This window comes from Pyrus communis, chromosome 4, assembly GCF_041283825.1.
Source record: "Pyrus communis isolate YQ-2024b chromosome 4, ASM4128382v1, whole genome shotgun sequence".
Lineage (NCBI taxonomy): Eukaryota > Viridiplantae > Streptophyta > Magnoliopsida > Rosales > Rosaceae > Pyrus > Pyrus communis.
In genome coordinates this window covers 4,094,035-4,111,378 of record NC_142568.1, presented here as the reverse complement: position 1 = coordinate 4,111,378, position 17,344 = coordinate 4,094,035, and the positions used below count along the sequence as shown (strand labels likewise).

The following is a 17,344-nucleotide window of genomic DNA, read 5'->3' as shown; positions in this document are numbered from 1 at the left end:
CCTTGGAACTTTGACACCCAATGACAGAAGATAACGCAACAGAAGACAAAGTTGCAATGAGAAGAGTCATTAAGGCTTTATCATGAATTTTCCAAACTTTGTATGCATCAGTAACAGAAGAATTGTCAACTACAGTACCATCAGCAGTTTCAATTGTTGTATATTTTGCATACAAGGTATAGAATCATTCAGAAACCCCATAATACCATTGCCCTCGAGGAGTAATTCAATTTGAAAGTTCCAAGTAACGTAGTTAGCATCATCTAACTTTCCTGTCACAGTATTACCATCACTTGGTATCAAGGAAGAGATAGGCAATTGAGTGAGAGCTAATTGAGTAGCAGTCACCATATCGAAGAAATCAACAATCGTGAACAATCAACAATCTTTAACCAACCATAAGTAATCAACATATACACTAAGATGTCGCAAGAAAGCAACAATCGACAAGTTGCAAGAACCGATCAACACTTCAATTCACAACAAAATTCACAAGAATACGAACAACCATAAGCAAGAGAGCAAATAGCGTAAACAATACCATCAACCAACACGACGAGCTGCAACTTGACCCAAAAATCCCCAAAATCTAGGGTTTTAATAACCGACTTCGAGTAAACACCCAAACGCCACTGGAACAAAGAAAAGCGGAAGCACCAGTCACCGGTCACCAAGATCGACAGAAGACAGCGTCAGCCATTGTCGGCGATGATACCATGATAATGAAACTAATGTATGTAAGAAACAATAGAGGGAAAAGTATCAAAGAGAGAAAGAGAGAGAGAGAGAGAGAGAGAGAGAGAGAGAACAAACTTAGAAAGAGAGAGAGATGAGGGAAATTATTTGTTTCTCATTATTTTCAATTGTGACCCACTTCTACTTATAAATACGACACACATATAACTAACTCTATGATCCTCCAATACACTTGTTACACATGTCTATATCCTAACATGCTTAGCCAAATAATGTATGGTATAAGATAAGGCGATCTTCAGACTTTTTGATTTCTCAAATGAAACAGTGGACAAGGTTAAATATAAGTGTGTGAGAAGTTAAAAACAATGTGTTCATCATTTTCCATATTGTTACTGCTTAGTAAATAACATGATAAAGGGTGAGGAAACATAAAGATTTTATGATTCAAATCTTAAGGCAGTCTATGTATGGTATTTCTTCGTTAGAGGATAGATGGTTGAAAAATTCATCGAGGGTAGTTGCCCTATATCTTTGGGGGTGCTCTTCTTCAACCAGCTCTATAGCATGCTCCACTATCTCTCCTATTCTTAAGCTAAGGAAGCTAGCTATAGAAACCCTACTCAATCGAGGGCTTGGAGTCGCCCGGTGGAACACACTCTTGTACATTCCATTGCTGAGCACTTCAAGATGGTTCCCAACAATGACCTTAAGCGTACCCTTCACTGCCGGGATGGACTTTCATGCACTACTGTCTGTGAAATCCATGATCTCAAGGCCTGGCGTGCTTTCGAGAAGGAAGGTGATGATGCTGTGGTCTGTATGAGGTGGTAATCCAAGATTGTTGCTTGTTGAAGAGCACTGCGGGTAATTGTTAGCTACTAGGATGTGCATTCCTTGCTCAAGACTGTTTCTCAAGTAGGTTGGACTTAGGCATAAGCTCTCTGTTATGGCTCCCATTATGTCAATGCCAAGTCTCCTTACCTCCAATGCATACTTCCCCACATTTTCTCTAAGAAAAAAAAAACCATTAATACATCTTCTACTCACCTGATTTTGTACAACTATTGCCAATGGCTATTGTCACTTTTTCTTGTAGTTTAGATTCAACCAAAAGATAAACGATCAAGATGGAAACACAATCTACCTAAAGTCTGTGGGATCATGAGGCCATAAACCAATCCAATATTCTGTAGGGTTGGCATAGAGCTTGATGAAGTCCCTTGACACCTTACCGGCGTCACCATTGCTTCGACTGGTCCCAAATCTCATTGGCTTCTTTACATCATCAGACAAGAATATATTCTTCTTCTCCATTGGCGATTCGAAGAATTTTGACAATGAACTAGGAGCATCGTCAATGACTCTTTGACTTATTCCATGATTCATAACCTGGAACAGCAATCATATACATCAATAAAGAAGAACAGTGTAGCCGTCTATTTTCTTCACAGTGAATCTGTGATTAGACGTCTTGATGGTTTAGAATTTTTCTAATATTTAAGAAGGATCTGATCACTCAACTGTAGCAAAATGGAGTACCTAAAAAAACCCCATGTTTTGGCAAGCATCATGAATAGTTGGGAGCATTAGAGGCCTTGTATGGGAGTCTTGGCGCAGCTGGTTAACATCAATTGTGGTCACCTGCGAAGGATGCAAAATTGGCATCAAAATCTTCATTTTTTTCCTCCATAAGTTGCAGTTTAGCTACTTATGAGAAAGAAATCTACAGAGTTTTGAACAGGCACTAATGTATGAGACTGAAACAAGTAAAGATTAAAGGCGGCAAATAAATTATGTATTTTTCTGTGGACATTTACTTCTAAATTATATAGACACTAAAAGAGAAAATGAATTGAAACACTATTCATAAGCACAGTGTTATTCCATTTTTGCCCCTGGTTCTTTTTTTGTTATTTCAACATTGCCGGTTTTGCTTTGCTATGAGAAGAATATAGTGACGCGTGAGTCGTCGCCGACTTAATTTTGTTTACAGTAAAAAATGACGTCAGAAAGAAGAGGCTAGCATTTGCCAGCGTAACTTCTAGAGAATGAGATACATTTCATTGCTCTAGGGTGTTAATTGTTAATTGTTAATTGTTATGTTGAATTTCAAGCACCAAGCCAGAAGAGAGTTTCGTCTGCATAAATAAGTAAAAGATTCGATAGTGGATAGCATCTGTCAATTTGTGGTCTTTTAGTGTCAGATGCTTCAAGAAGCACTTATATGTGTTTTTAAGGAAGCATTTGGACTTTGTTTCATTGCAATTAAAGAGCTTCCAAATGGCTAATAAACCCTTTGTTTCATTGCAATTGAAGACTTGGCATTGGATTTCAGGTCAAGCTCTTTGATTACAGTTGATTTTTGATTTTACACCCGATTATTTTATGGTATTCGAAGTTTGGCCCTTTGTCTTGCTGTCAAATTGGGATGAATTCTATGACACGTGGGACTCCCAGCTTCCTCCACCTTTTTCCGTCGCTCACCGCTTCGTCCACCTTTCAAGTTTCAACCACCGCTACCCTCCCACGCCTCAGCTCTCTTTCCTATCCGTACATCAACCCAACTCTGGTTCTATTTCTTCTTCGTCTTCTTCTTCTTCTTCTTCTTCTTCCCTAAAACTCTCCAATTTCCCCAAAACCCTCCCTTGCAGAATCAGATTCCCCCAAATCCTTCCAACCCAACGGTCCCATTTTTCAATCTTTACTCCAAGAATTAGCTGTGAGCATTCATTTCCCATTTCGAATTTTGATCCTTTAGGTCAAGTTTTGAACCTTTAGTTATTGTCATTGCTTAATGTACTTGTAATTTAAAGTTTGATTTTTTTCAGTTTTGTTATTTCCTGTGCAGGACAGCTTTGATCTTACAGATGACTACTTTGCGCAGCTTCTGAATGATTTCCATCTCTATGTGAGTTCGTTTTTTCAATCTATGTTAATTACCCAGTTGTTGAATTTGATAAAGAACGTGATTTTTTAGATGACAGAGTTATCTCAATAAGGAACAAAAGATAGGTTCATGTAGAATATATTACATAGCAAAAGTTGGGGATTAAGCTATTTGCGTTATTTGGTTAGGAAATTGCTCAATGTTGTGTTGTTTGTGTGATTGTGTTTATCCATTAGGTTTGCAAATATCATAGTTTCAATATTTCATATGATTTTGTTGGTGGGCAGTTCTTTTAAATAAGTTTTAGCTCTGTTATTCTGTACTTATTTTGGAATTTGATGGTGTTTAGTTCTGTTGCAGGTGATTAACAAAAAATCTCTTTCGAGTGCACAGGTAGGGAATAGTCCTTACTTCTCTACTTTAAATCCTTACTAATTTATCATACGTAATGGTTCAATTGTGTTGTGTTTTCTGCAGGAGGATTTGTGCAAACTGATGGACTTGGTGTTGCTTAGGGAGCAACATGCTAGGAATTTACTTATTTGTAAGTGTGATCCAGTTTATAACATGGTTGAATAAATATTGGATGCCTAATGATCAAAACAAACAAAGGTATGTAATTGGTCTTTGTCCTCTATCTTTTTACTATTTTGTTGCTTTGTCATTGTGTGAATTTAGATATGAATATGCGTTTTTAAGTTATGCAAACATTACAAATTATAAATGTAGGATTAAAGCAAGTTTGGTTCTTCAAGACTCCAGCAAAATGGGGAAATAACACAGCATTCTTAGGAAAATGGTTGGTTGGAAATTAAAATAAATGGATCTCACATAACTCTTTAGACATGATAAGCCTATTGTAGGAGTATGTAAGTCCAGAAAATTAATGTAGACATGAAAATTTCACTTATTCAGATGATTGTTCGATGACATAAACACACACAAATGAAGCGAGCAAGATATGGGAACTATAGATTTATAACTGCACAAAGATATAGAAGTTCCCTTAGAGCAAATTAAACGAAATAGAAAGAAAGAAAGAAACACTATGTGAACATTTGGGATAAAAGTGATAATGGTGGCTGGGGTGTTAGAAATTGCATATAACTTTCTATTTTGATTGAAATGGTTTTTCAACCATTTCAAGAAAATATGCTATACATGCATACGTACTCATTTCTCTACAATTTTCGAAGATCTTATAAATCTTTTCCTATATTTATGCTTAATGTTTCTCCCAGTTTACAATTCGGCAGATGTCACATCCCGGCCCGGACCCCCACCACATCCCAGGCTCGACTCCACCGTAGCACAATATTATCCGCTTTGGACCCCGACCACGCCCTCACGGTTTTGTTTCTATGAACTCATACGAGAACTTTTCAAGGGGTCACCCATCTTGGAATTGCTCTCACGCGAACTCACTTAAATTTGGAGTTCTTACGGAACCCGAAACCAGTGAGCTCCCAAAATGCCTCATGCTAGGTAAAGATGGGAATATACATATAAGACTTACAGGATCCACTCCTTTAGGCGATGTGGGATGTTACAATCCACCCCCTTAGGGGTCCGACGTCCTCGTCGGCACACTTCCGGTCAGGGATTGGCTCTAATACCAAATTGTCACATCCCGGCCCGGGCCCCCACCACATCCTGGGCTCGACTCCACCGTAGCACGATATTGTCCACTTTAGGCCCTGACCACGCCCTCACGGTTTTGTTTCTGAGAACTCACACGAGAACTTCCCAGGGGATCACCTATCATGAGATTGCTCTCGCATGAACTCGCTTAACTTCGGAGTTTATACAGAACCCGAAGCCAGTGAGCTCCCAAAAGGCCTCGTGCTAGGTAGAGATGGGAATATACATATAAGGCTTATAGGATTCACTCCGCTGGACGATGTGGGATGCTACAGCAGAAGGTGTATATTTCTGTCAGCCTTTATTCATACTTGCATGCTAAGAATTGTGGTAGAAGAGTTACTAGGGAGATGAGCAATTCAATAAGTCTACTTACTTCTCATACGTTGCTCTTAACGTATGTCGGTTTTAATTATTCATGAGCAATTGAAAATTTATTTTCATTGATGGTACACTTATATTCATAGATCAATATATGTTTGTTTTTAACGTATCTTATTAAACACATTTGGAGAAAGTATTCGATTTTTTTTAGCAATTAAGAACATTGCTCCCTCCTCAATAACTACACTTCCCTTCGTTCATCTTTACTAAATGTCAAGATTTACATTAACAATCTTTTTCTTTTTTTTTTTCTTTTTTGTCAATTTTGTTGAGGGGACTTAATGTTACCATTGATGAAGTATGTGAAGCGTTTTTGGAAGGTAAGTATTGATATTCAATTATTGCTTATTGCATGGTCCAATTTTATTGGAAATTTTCTGAATTAGGTGTGTGCTTTACCCGAAGAAGTCTCAGAATATTGCAATTCTTGCTTATTGCATTTTGTCCAATTTGGAAGGTAAGTTGTGATTATGTAACAATGTATTGAAGAGCCATTTGTTTAGTTCGTTAGTGGAATTTTGTTGTTTATGTATTTCCGAAGTACTTTATATAATTGATAATTAAGGTTTAAACATCATAAGGTTCCTTTTGTTTAGGATAAACAAATAAGAAGGAATTGAAGAAGTGGGTTTGGGTTTGGGTTAGTGTAGATAACTGACACAGAATTGTTTCTTCTGCAAAATTATCGAGTGGTAGCAATTTGCGGATTGTCTAATCTTTTGAAGTAATTTCATTTCCAATTTTATTTGTCTTCCTATAATTTCAAGTCTGATTACTGGGGAATGCCTACACTTTTTTGGCCGTTAATTTTTGTTTTCAGTCCATTTTCTTTGCTACTGCTGTGTTAGGATTTTAAACTCAACCGTGAAATTGAGTATAGGTCTTTTTGGTTGTACTTAGGTTCTTACTATGGAGTAGATACAAATATGCCATGTACATATTCTACTATTTAAGTAATGAACAACACTATTCTCAATGTTTCCAGCTAATCATTTATCAACTTCAACGTTTGTAAAACCCGCAGCGAAGTGCGGGTATTCTTACTTGTAAAATACTATATACAACACCAAGGGGCCAAGGGCACATCCCAATGTATATAGAATTCAAATAATCATACCCATTTACTTGGATTACGATTAATTAATTTACTTTTTCTTACCTCTAAGTCCGACGGTCGTTCCCGCACCTACATTTCATAGCGTCTAAGTCCAACGGTCATTCTTGCACCTATTTGATGAGATGATGGGGATCACTAGGACTCACCTCGTTTGGTATAATTCCCTGTTTATTACCAAAAGCAAATGAAAGATCATAATTTCAAGTCAACTTATGATGAATCGTTCCATATGCAACGACAAGGCGTTTTATGATAAAACATTACACATGTTATATTGTATAAGTGTTAAGAAATAAGTTAAGGATAATATAGGTGTTTGTTGGTCATAAGCATAGCCATATTCAGCATTAATTGCGGAAGCAAGGTACGGCATGTGAGTATTATTAAATGTGAGATGGATTTGCAAATTCTGAGAAAAATCTTTTGCCAATCTCTCTCAGACATTTTTGCAACGTTCATGAAGAGCATTTTTATCAATCCCTTGACACTTAATAACTTGACCTCACTTCCTTCGTACTTGAAAATTGGCGGGTTCATACTACCTTAGTGGTGGGTTCCTCTCCACAGATCAATTTTTTTTTTTTTTTTTTTTTTTCCAATTCTGAAAACATTATGATTTGTTGTCCTCTTCAGTCATCTAATATTTGGAGATTTCTTTGCAAGTCGACATTAATATCTTCCTCAAACTTCATGTATTAATCTCTTTGATTTTGTGTGAGATACACGCAAATCCAACGAACCCATTACTCCAGAACACAAAAATTCAATGATAACTTTCAGAATCAAATACTTCACCAGAGATCACGATGCTTTGTTTTTTTCTTAAAAATCGAAGGAAATGCAAAGAATTTGAACTTCCAGAACTTGTTCGTCGTCGTCAGCATCGGTGGAAGTGTCCATATTTAGCGGATGTTGCTATATGTCAACATATGTTAATATAACGTTGATACATTCGAGTGGCTCCGTGTCGGTAGTCTAATTTTAATCAGAATCAGACAACATCAAAAATCTCAAAAGGTTTCCTTAATCTACTCCCTCAATTTCCTATTAAACTTGCACATCCGATAATGCTTTAGAACGACTAAAAGTGCTTTCAGATATGATAACCACTTTTTACAATGTTTTAAACGTCTTTTCCAGGTTATATATCGCTTTTTGCATAGCAGATTGATGAAGGGTGAAACTGAAACCACAAATATTTTTCAATATCTTCTGCCGATCTCCTACGGCTAAGTGGATGGGATTCCCTGAGGCTAAGTATGAAAGCCATTGTGCCTTTCGTGGTCTTGCATCTTATCCCGATGGGCAGCCATTTGAACCAAAGATGTAAACCGTGGCTGTGGCACAGCATCAGCCCCCAGGCTTCAGCAGGAAGAATTGTGCTGGTGGGAGATGCATGGCATCCAATAACTCCGAATCTGGGCCAAGGTGCTTGTGCTTTGGAAGATGCAGTAGTTCTGGCAAGAAAGCTTGCGGGTGCAATCAAGTCAGGACCAGCATCCGTAGAAGCCGGTCTCAGCTTGTATGGAAGCGATAGATGGCTTCGCATCTTTCCGCTGGCTGCATGCGCAAATCTTGTAGGGTCACTCTTGCAGTGGGATGACCCTGTTGTGTGTTTCGAAACAATGTCATCTTCCCCAACTTCTTAGGTTAGGACCATTGTTGGAGCAGACGAATTTCGACTGTGAGCCTCTACAAACTCCGGAATAAGTTCAAAATCAGTCAAGCATGAGTGAGAAATTTTTCTTTGACAGGATCTCACAATACTAATTGTACATGACATTATACCGCTTATGAACACCTTTCTGATATACTTATGTATGTTTCAATCAAGGCATCTAACCAAAGCAAACGATGCCGGTGTTATCTCACATACACATTAAATTGCTGAGAAGAGCTTTTTCTCGAATAAGAGAGCCCCCGAAAGTGATTCATAAACCGTTTCTTCAGCTTCAACTCCTCCATGTTTAATGGAAAGCTGCTCCTCCAAACGATCTTCTCTTCAATCTTGGTATCTTTCATTCTGGACAACAAAAACAAAGTAAATCACTTGGATATCTACGCATATGTTCGGTCCACTTCACTCGCAATAGAAGCTGCGATGAAACCAAAGCGAAAAGACAACAAGAAATGTTACCCAAAGACAAGCCTTGAACTAATATTTCAAAGATATGACCAACACAAGAAGCCTTCACAAGTTGTTCCGCTTTTTGGGAAAGTTCAAAATTATGCATCAAGAAACATCATATGATCCAAGGAATCGAATTAGCTTCAATCAAATCCAAAACTGCAGTTTCTAACTCTCTCAAATTGCAAAGGCAGAGATTAATTTTTGGACCCAAACAATCAGTTCAAGCAAAGGCATTTGACCATTCTAAAGTTGTAAACTTCGCCTAGAACTAAGAAAGAGTTAATCCATGTCCTTTCTAATCAGCTAATTCTTCCCTTTGATGTCACGGCATTCGAAAGCAAAACTCAATACTCGGCTTAGCTAAGTTGACTAGAGCAGTGTGCTTCCGTTCTACGAGTTTAACTCTCTCGTAGTTTAGATTAATTTAGAGTACACTGGCACTCGAATAAATGAAGGAAAAAAAGCAGACAGGATGTCACCAATATATGGGGCCAAGTGGCAAAGTGGGCAGATTGTATATTGTACCTCGATTGGAAAAGAACCAGAGGATGATGGCGCAGAGGACTAGCAGGACAGGTATCAAGTGGATGGCGTTCTCTGCGGACCTGACACGACGCAGTTCTCTCTTTGCCACATGAGAGCGGGGATCGTAGGTGGGGAGATGCAGATGCTCGTGCTGGTGGTGATCTGAGTCGTCGTTTGTGGTTGGTTTGAAGGTTGAAGATTGGGGGGAGGAGGCCAGAAGCAAGTCCTCTGGGGAGACTCTGGAAGCACTTTTGGATCTCTGCATCTTCGACTTTGAATCTTTCCTTGTGATTGGGATGTAAAGATGGAGTCAGGTTCGGTCAACAATGAAGACGGCTTTCTTGAATCTTAAAAACAGAACTACCCAATAAAATTAGAGTAAATTATAGTAATGGTTCATTAACTTTAATCAAATTGGAACAATAGTCACTCAACCAAAAATTCATAACCATTGGTCCCACAATATCAAAATGTGTAGCTATGCTCCTTTTCGTCAACTTCGTCAGAATTTTGTCAAAACGAGTTATGTTGGAATGACCATTGGTACAATTAGGTTAAAATTGAGGGACCATTTCTCCAATTGGATTAAAGTTGAGAGACCAAGGGTAATGAATTTTTAGTTGAGGGACTATAGCTACACGTTTTGATAAGTTGATGGACCAATGGTAATAAATTTTTAGTTGAGAGACCATTACTCTAATTGCATTAAAGTTAAAGAACCATTACTACAATTTATTCATTAAATTACTCATTAAATTACTTAACGACTCAAATTTCATTTGTTGTGGTGAAAAATAGTTGTTAAATTTTCATAAATAAGACGTTGAATTAGGATGAAATTTATCATCATGTTATAACATTTTTAGGTGAAATTTATCGTCATATTATAGCATTTTTAATAAATAAGACGTTGAATTAGAACAATCACATTATAACAACTAAGGATGTAATTTGGACGAGTTAGAGGGTCAATATAATCCTAACCCAACATATACAATAGATCATTGGCCATGATATATTTATGTATACCCATGATCACATATAATTACACGATGATATCTACTCATTACCATGTAATCATTAATTGGGGTCCGTTTCAAAATTTGTAAGGAAAATGCAAGCGCTTTTTAAACTCGAAAACAATGTTAACTTTTTCTGCCAACCGTTATCAGAAGGGTTAAGTTGCCTAGAATTCTAGTTAGGTTGGCTTGGCCAAGGTCTCAACCCATCAAATGCTTGAGTTGATGGCGAGTTGGGTTTTGGTGGATTTTCTCTTGAACTTGTTGTGTTCCAGTTTCAAACCGTCCCCCTATCTCCTTAATGTAGCCTAGAATAAGAATATTGCTTGTAATAAAAATATAAAAAGAATATGCTCAATTAGGTTAAAAGTTAAATTAGACTTGGATAGATTTGTATTCATCCCATCCAAGTTTAACCCATAATATTAGATCAATATTTACTTTTTGTTCTATACAACAATATATTTGTGTCGTAAACACTTTTCGTCTCATGTACAAATAAAAAAAAATATTAACAAATTATAATACTAAGTCACATTTAATATTACATGTTAGTGTAACAACATCATCACGTTATGTCTTTCCTTTTGGTTGAGGGTAATGTAAACATGAACACACAACATACACGCATTCACTTGTATGGAAGCTTCTCCAAATGCTTTTAAGCGTATTTAGTCCTTGGGAATTAAGATTTGTGGTTTGTCTTCCCTGCACTCTATATTTTTGTCCTCCTTTTTTTTTATCAATTTTGTGAAGCAACCAAGAAACCAACTGTTTCAGGCTCTCAGCACTCAACAATATTATATAAAGTAAACAACTGGCTTTTTTCATATGAAACCTCAATAGCACGTTCACACAGTGTGAACCTCACTTTTGTTTCCAACGCAAAATGACTCGAACACCCCTTATTGCTCCTAATTTCTTTTTTTCTTGTATTTAATTATAAACAATACTTGGCTGTTGAATTTTCAACAGTCATTCCTGCTTTTACTTAATTAGATTTGAACGCATATCTAGGACTAGCTTGTCTTTATAATTTCAATTATTTAGACACGTATACAAATCTAATTGGATAAAAACAAAAGTGGCTATTGAATTTTCAGCAGCCAAATATTGTTCTTTGATTATTTCATGTGCACATTTCATAGCTTTCTAGACAAGATTATATATGTACAATTAAAATGGACATAAACTCAACCCGTTATTTGATGCGATGTAGTTGTATTATGGACTAGACATAGATTGTGGATCCAAGTCCAAAATAGAATTGACTTCATAAACGATCGTTACACACATAAGCTGTTAATCTGAGAATCGTCATCTATCTCGCTCCAAGGCCACGTATATTGCTTGTACCCCATCTCTAGCCTCGACACCTTCTTCTCAGTCATATCGAGAGGCAAATTTTCTCTTGGTCTCCTCTTCTCTTCCAGGCAACAACTTTCTTTTTATTTGAAGTTAGGACACTAAATAAAATGATTAAGACTTTCAACCCACTACTGTGTAGCCTTCATTAAAATAGTAGAGAAAAATGGAGCATTCGTGTTTTTTATTTTAAAAATCTGTGAATGCTAGTCAATGAACATGTCATAATGTGAAGCAATGATTTTTTCTGTTCGAAAGAAATAGTTTAAGGAGGAAAAAATGGGATAGAAATTTTAATAACGGTATCCAAAATAACTATTGCTTCATATTTTGACAAGTTTACAAATTAATACTCACAAATTTTTATCTTATGAATCAAAATTCCTATTCGACTAAAATTTAAGGAGGAATGCTCGGATTTCATCGAAAAAAAAGTAGGATGACTAGGAAGTGGTGCAAATGCAAAGAAAGAGAAAAAAAATTATCCAATGAAAAAGGACAACAATGCAGCTTGACGCGATCGCCACAAAAAACTTTTTAACTTGAGCCTGAACTAATAAGAACGGCACATATATTTATGATATTCAAACTCTTAACTTTTGTAACCACGAGTTGATCCAGCCTAATATTGCATAACTTCGATTTTTAACGCTTGTTCTAATGAATTACACGATAATGTTTAGGATGATTGACATATAAATCTTTTCAATTTCCAAAAAAATTACAGTGCTTTAATGAAGCCATCAACTAGTTTATTTTTTTTTAACTTGGGCCCCATATGTGAAATTGCACTTCAACACAATGCAAGTGTTGAATTTCAATACGTGTAAGTTAACATGAATCGGTCCTTATGAATTTTTATATTTAAAAAATAATACGTTTATAATCAACAACGAAAATTTGAATACTCTTCTTTTCTTTTGTCAATTGCGTTGATAATTCGCCTTTAGCACAAGGAAAATACAAATACGTGAAGGTGCACCAGCAGCATGTAGAGACAATAAGGTATCCCTCTAATCACCTCATAAAAACGACATATTTGTAAAACAAAATTAACACCATACTAATTTCCCCTAGACACACACGTCCTAATATATATATATAGGCCCTTAAACAAGAAGGATCCATATTTTTCTAAAAAAATAGGCCCACCCTTTTGACCATTGGATTGGCTTTAATGAAATTATGTAATTAAGATACAATCTCAACCACACAATTTCATTAAAATCAAATCCAACAGTCAAGAGGGTGTTCCTACTTTTTTAGAAAAATGGAGATTCCTCTTGTTAAATAATTTATATATATATATATATATATATATATATATTTCACATTTTAAAAGAGAGACAACAATTTCGCATAGAAAACTCATAAAGAATTGTTGCCACAAGGAGATTTGACGATGGGTATATTATATCGCCATCGGGATAAATAATACTACCATATTTAGAATTTGAATTTAAAGGGGTCCCGATGTTTATTTTTTAGATATAAAAACATAGCATGAAGCGTGAAAAAAAAAACTTTTGGCGGGCTTGTAGTCTATAGTCAAATCATGTTGCCCACATGTCAACAGATAATGGCATATGCCGAAACAAGCTAATTAGTGATATAGCAAGAATTATCGAGTGTTGTCGGATCAACCTATCGAGACATGCTTAATATACATTACATCAAACATTTAGTAGGCACAAAAATGACTCATACCAAACATTCGGAGAATCTCAGAAGACCTTTATATATTTATTTTCCAAACTCTAAATGTTGGGACCACCTTAGTCCCTACTTCCATCCTTCCCTAATCATAATAAAACTGTCATAGCAACCTAAATAAAGTTGGAGTTAGAAAACCAACTGGGGAAGGATATTTGTCACGAGGCTCGTAAACAGAAGGGAAGGAAGGTCGGAGTTGCTACCTAGACAAAAATTGCGCTTTGATGATGGTATCTACCCGTGGTAAAGGAGTGCATTTAGTTTTCAAAAAAAAAAAAAAAAAAACAAGGCGTGCATTTTTTTCTTATCACTCTTAAGGGGTGGTAATGCTAACACCATTCTTATTATTAATGAATTAGTTTAAATTTTAAGATTTGTGTATAATCTCTACATAGATTTTGAAATTCAAACTCATCAAATGAAAATAAATAAAATGATGCACATCATCATATTTGAAGGTGGTGAGCAAAAATATTCTCATAACAGAGAAAGAGAAACACAAGATCAACGCTAAGACCATCTCCAACCCTTGGGTTAAAACCTAAAATTTTTTGCTCGGAAAATGTAGGTTTTAACCCAGAAACAGTTTTTCTCCTCCAACATTTATGGGTTAAATATTTAGCCCGAAATTATTAAAGAATGAATTTAGAATACTTTCTTTCTTAGAGTAACTTTAAAAAAAAATTATGTAGACTATCATAGTTTAATTTTATAAACATTAAAAATATTTAAGATTCTGATAAATATTGAAAAATCACTAAACCGACATCATGAAATTCGTGGAACACTATGAAAGAATATGAAGCACATAAAATAATTATTTTTTAATTACTTTAGCCGTTGGATTTAAATTTGAACCGTTAGATATTTTTTGTTTTTACCGTTAGATTTGATCAAATTAGATCTTAACCGTTAGATTCGATTAAGTTATAAATATAAAACCAAAAAATATATACATATATGGTGGGTCAGCCCCACTAACCCAGGGGGAATCCTGGGCTAAAATTGTCTCATAAATGAGTTTTGAATTTTAACTTATATTTAGCTTAAGGGTTGAAATAAGTTAGAATAATTTAGAATCTAAAATTTGAATTTTACTTTAATAATTGGAGTAGGTCTAAAAAGTCTTTTCCCGTTTATCTTATTCTCAACTCTCAGCCACTAACTAAATCGCTCAACCACTTACTAAATCGTGATGTTATTCAAACATACAATTTTATCAATTAACTATAAATTTAATGTTATTTCTTTGACCAATATTAAATTCAAATCTCGCGTGAAAGAGTTTCATTACTCACATGCACCATTTTGGTAAATTCACTCATAAACGAGAGTACACGTGGCGGAATCAGGTCCCTGTTTCTACGTCACAGGCACGATACAGAAAAATTCCGACATTAAAGGGTGCCCTTTGTAATACAATACAAACACGATACTCACCCAAACAGCACCATCACCATCTCCTCTCTTCTCTGCTTTCATTCCCTCCCTCTTCGGTTTCTCCTTCTTCCCCAATCTTCGTCTTCCTCTTCCACTTCCCTTCTCCCTCCGTCTCTCCGGCGAAGATATCACACATAGCGGCAACTGCTCGCCTGGATTAGAATTTCTCCCCAATTTCTCCCGACTCGTTCGAATTCCGAGCCATGAATCCCGAATAGTGAGTTCAATCCGACGATTCTTCTAATTTTTTTTAATTTTTTGTTTGATTTATTTGCTGCCGATCGAATTTGATCCTATATGCGATGGTTTTAGAACCGCAGTTCTATTGGAAAATTTGGTTTAATTTAATTTTCTGAAATTTAATCTGCATAGTTGATATTTTTCGTTCGAATTAAGGGTTTCGGAGTGTAGATCCAGACAACTGACGGTCAGATCCGTTGAACTCTCCTGTTAAATTCGTAAATTATGTGAAATTTTAGGGATCGTAATTTGAAAGAATAACCAAAGTGGTTGGATCGAGTTGCTGTTCTTCATAATTTTGATTGTTTTATACAGTTTAGGGATTGTGAGGAGTAAATTGAGTTTTGAATTGTGCGCAGTGATTATTTGTTTAAGCTTTTGCTGATTGGAGATTCCGGTGTCGGCAAGTCATGTCTACTTCTGCGGTTTGCTGTAAGTTGTAGTCTATTAGTCATCGAATTTCCTAATTTTCTTTCCGTCGTTGCGATTGGTTTTACGGTGATTGAGATTTGTGATTTCTGATTCATGTATTTCGTTTTCGCAAACCAGGATGATTCGTACTTGGATAGCTACATCAGCACAATTGGAGTTGACTTTGTAAGCATTTCTTCAGTTTTACACTACTGATTCCTTTGATTCAACTCTCGCTAATCTCTGTGTTATTTGTTGTGTCGTTTAGAAAATTCGCACTGTCGAGCAGGATGGGAAGACCATCAAACTTCAAATTGTAAGTCTTTGTTGTGTTATTGTAGTGTATGGCACAGATTGAGATTTGTTCCGTTTAAGTTATTTATCTTGACGAAGTCGGTAATTGTTCTGGATAAGTTCAAATGAGAATCTAGTTTTTTCAACAAGTTACGTAAACATTGTCTCATCTTACTTTTGCCATCTGCAATGGCTAATTGCTTGTTCTTTTGCGGCATGCAGTGGGATACTGCTGGTCAAGAACGTTTTAGGACAATCACTAGCAGCTACTACCGTGGGGCTCATGGTATCATTGTAAGTGTGTTGTTCCCTCTTCTTTGGTTATTTTCCCTGTGTGCCTAGTGTTAGATGGACAATGGGCTTAAGGTGTTGGGTTTTTCGCAGGTGGTTTATGATGTCACAGACCAAGAGAGCTTCAATAATGTTAAGCAGTGGCTGAATGAAATCGACCGATATGCAAGTGAAAATGTCAACAAGCTTCTAGTTGGAAACAAGTGCGATCTCACAGCAAATAAAGTTGTGTCCTATGAGACAGCCAAGGTAAATATTGTCATAAAGGTTTTAAGTTTTACTTATGGTATATTGTTCTTTTACCCATGTCTGAGAGATGCGAAGTACAATAATGTTATATTCTGTTTCCTTTCTCTAGGCATTTGCAGATGAAATTGGAATCCCTTTCATGGAAACAAGTGCGAAGAATTCCACCAATGTTGAGCAGGCCTTCATGGCTATGGCTGCTGAGATCAAGAACAGGTACTTCTACGCGTGTTTTATTTGTCGTCTGTGTATAGCTCGGCAGGAACACCTCTTCTTATAATTTTGAGTCTGCTATAGTTATGATTGCGTTGTTCTAAAACATTTTACCTGCAGGATGGCAAGCCAACCAATGAACAACGCCAGGCCTCCAACAGTGCAGATTAGGGGACAGCCTGTGAACCAAAAGTCTGGTTGCTGCTCATCTTAGAGGGGGGGGAAATATTTGGTGGGGTGGGGGGAATGATGATTATCCTGTGTTCTTGGTGGCATGTAAAACATCTTAACGATTTGATATGAAGAATGATTGTCCGTCGTGATTTTCTTTTGTTGTCAGTTGTCAGCACTCTGTTAAAGCTTCCATTCTTTTCAATGTATTTGTTTTCGAAAACTCTACAAAATTAGGAATATTGGTGAATAGCAGTATTTGCCTTGTTCTGTTCCCCTAGTACTTGTCAGATGCATGATTTTCTTTTCCAATATGAGCAACATAAATCGTTCACCACTGCCAACTAAAACGATCCAAACATCTTTCCTTTTCATGTACGACCAAACACTAACTAGTTCTTGTTTTAGTGGGATCGAATGCAAATTAATTTGTGGTCTAGTGGCATCTCTCTTCAGTAGTCCGGAAAACTTTCAAACGCTTTCCTCATTAAACAAAGGGAGAACGAAGGGAGAATAATCTTGTTAATTTACTTCGGCTATTCCACTCTAGGAGTACA

At 36.4% G+C, this 17,344-nt stretch overlaps 2 protein-coding genes, 1 long non-coding RNA gene and 1 pseudogene across 3 annotated transcripts; 2 read left to right on the top strand and 2 right to left on the bottom strand.

Annotated features, from left to right (window-relative positions):
- Nucleotides 1-1,437: 1,437 nt before the first annotated feature.
- On the bottom strand, nt 1,438-2,376 carry LOC137722460 (2-oxoglutarate-dependent dioxygenase 21, chloroplastic pseudogene; annotated as a pseudogene).
- Nucleotides 2,377-3,339: 963 nt separating this feature from the next.
- On the top strand, nt 3,340-4,199 carry LOC137721825 (uncharacterized). The gene is made up of 3 exons (XR_015961460.1): nt 3,340-3,457; nt 3,548-3,607; nt 4,064-4,199. It is a non-coding gene; the product is annotated as an uncharacterized LOC137721825 (long non-coding RNA).
- Nucleotides 4,200-8,612: 4,413 nt separating this feature from the next.
- On the bottom strand, nt 8,613-9,699 carry LOC137723742 (uncharacterized). Its single transcript, XM_068462934.2, has 2 exons — nt 9,385-9,699; nt 8,613-8,751 (listed from the first exon to the last, which is right to left on the bottom strand). Exons 1-2 carry the CDS (start codon nt 9,647-9,649, stop codon nt 8,747-8,749), a joined length of 270 nt encoding a protein of 89 aa, XP_068319035.2. The 5' UTR covers nt 9,650-9,699; the 3' UTR covers nt 8,613-8,746.
- A 5,195-nt stretch (nt 9,700-14,894) lies between these two features.
- On the top strand, nt 14,895-17,063 carry LOC137722787 (ras-related protein RABD2c). Its single transcript, XM_068461875.2, has 8 exons — nt 14,895-15,138; nt 15,521-15,593; nt 15,711-15,758; nt 15,841-15,888; nt 16,089-16,160; nt 16,251-16,406; nt 16,516-16,619; nt 16,737-17,063. Exons 1-8 carry the CDS (start codon nt 15,125-15,127, stop codon nt 16,828-16,830), a joined length of 609 nt encoding a protein of 202 aa, XP_068317976.1. The 5' UTR covers nt 14,895-15,124; the 3' UTR covers nt 16,831-17,063.
- Nucleotides 17,064-17,344: the final 281 nt, after the last annotated feature.

Bases quoted from the DNA above. Each gene is read 5' to 3' on its own strand.
- LOC137723742 (XM_068462934.2), bottom strand. From the start codon at position 9,649: ATGCAGAGATCCAAAAGTGCTTCCAGAGTCTCCCCAGAGGACTTGCTT.
- LOC137722787 (XM_068461875.2), top strand. The intron at 15,759-15,840 runs GTAAGCATTTCT...TGTGTCGTTTAG, and splicing joins GCACAATTGGAGTTGACTTT to AAAATTCGCACTGTCGAGCA. The intron at 16,407-16,515 runs GTAAATATTGTC...TCCTTTCTCTAG, and splicing joins TGTCCTATGAGACAGCCAAG to GCATTTGCAGATGAAATTGG.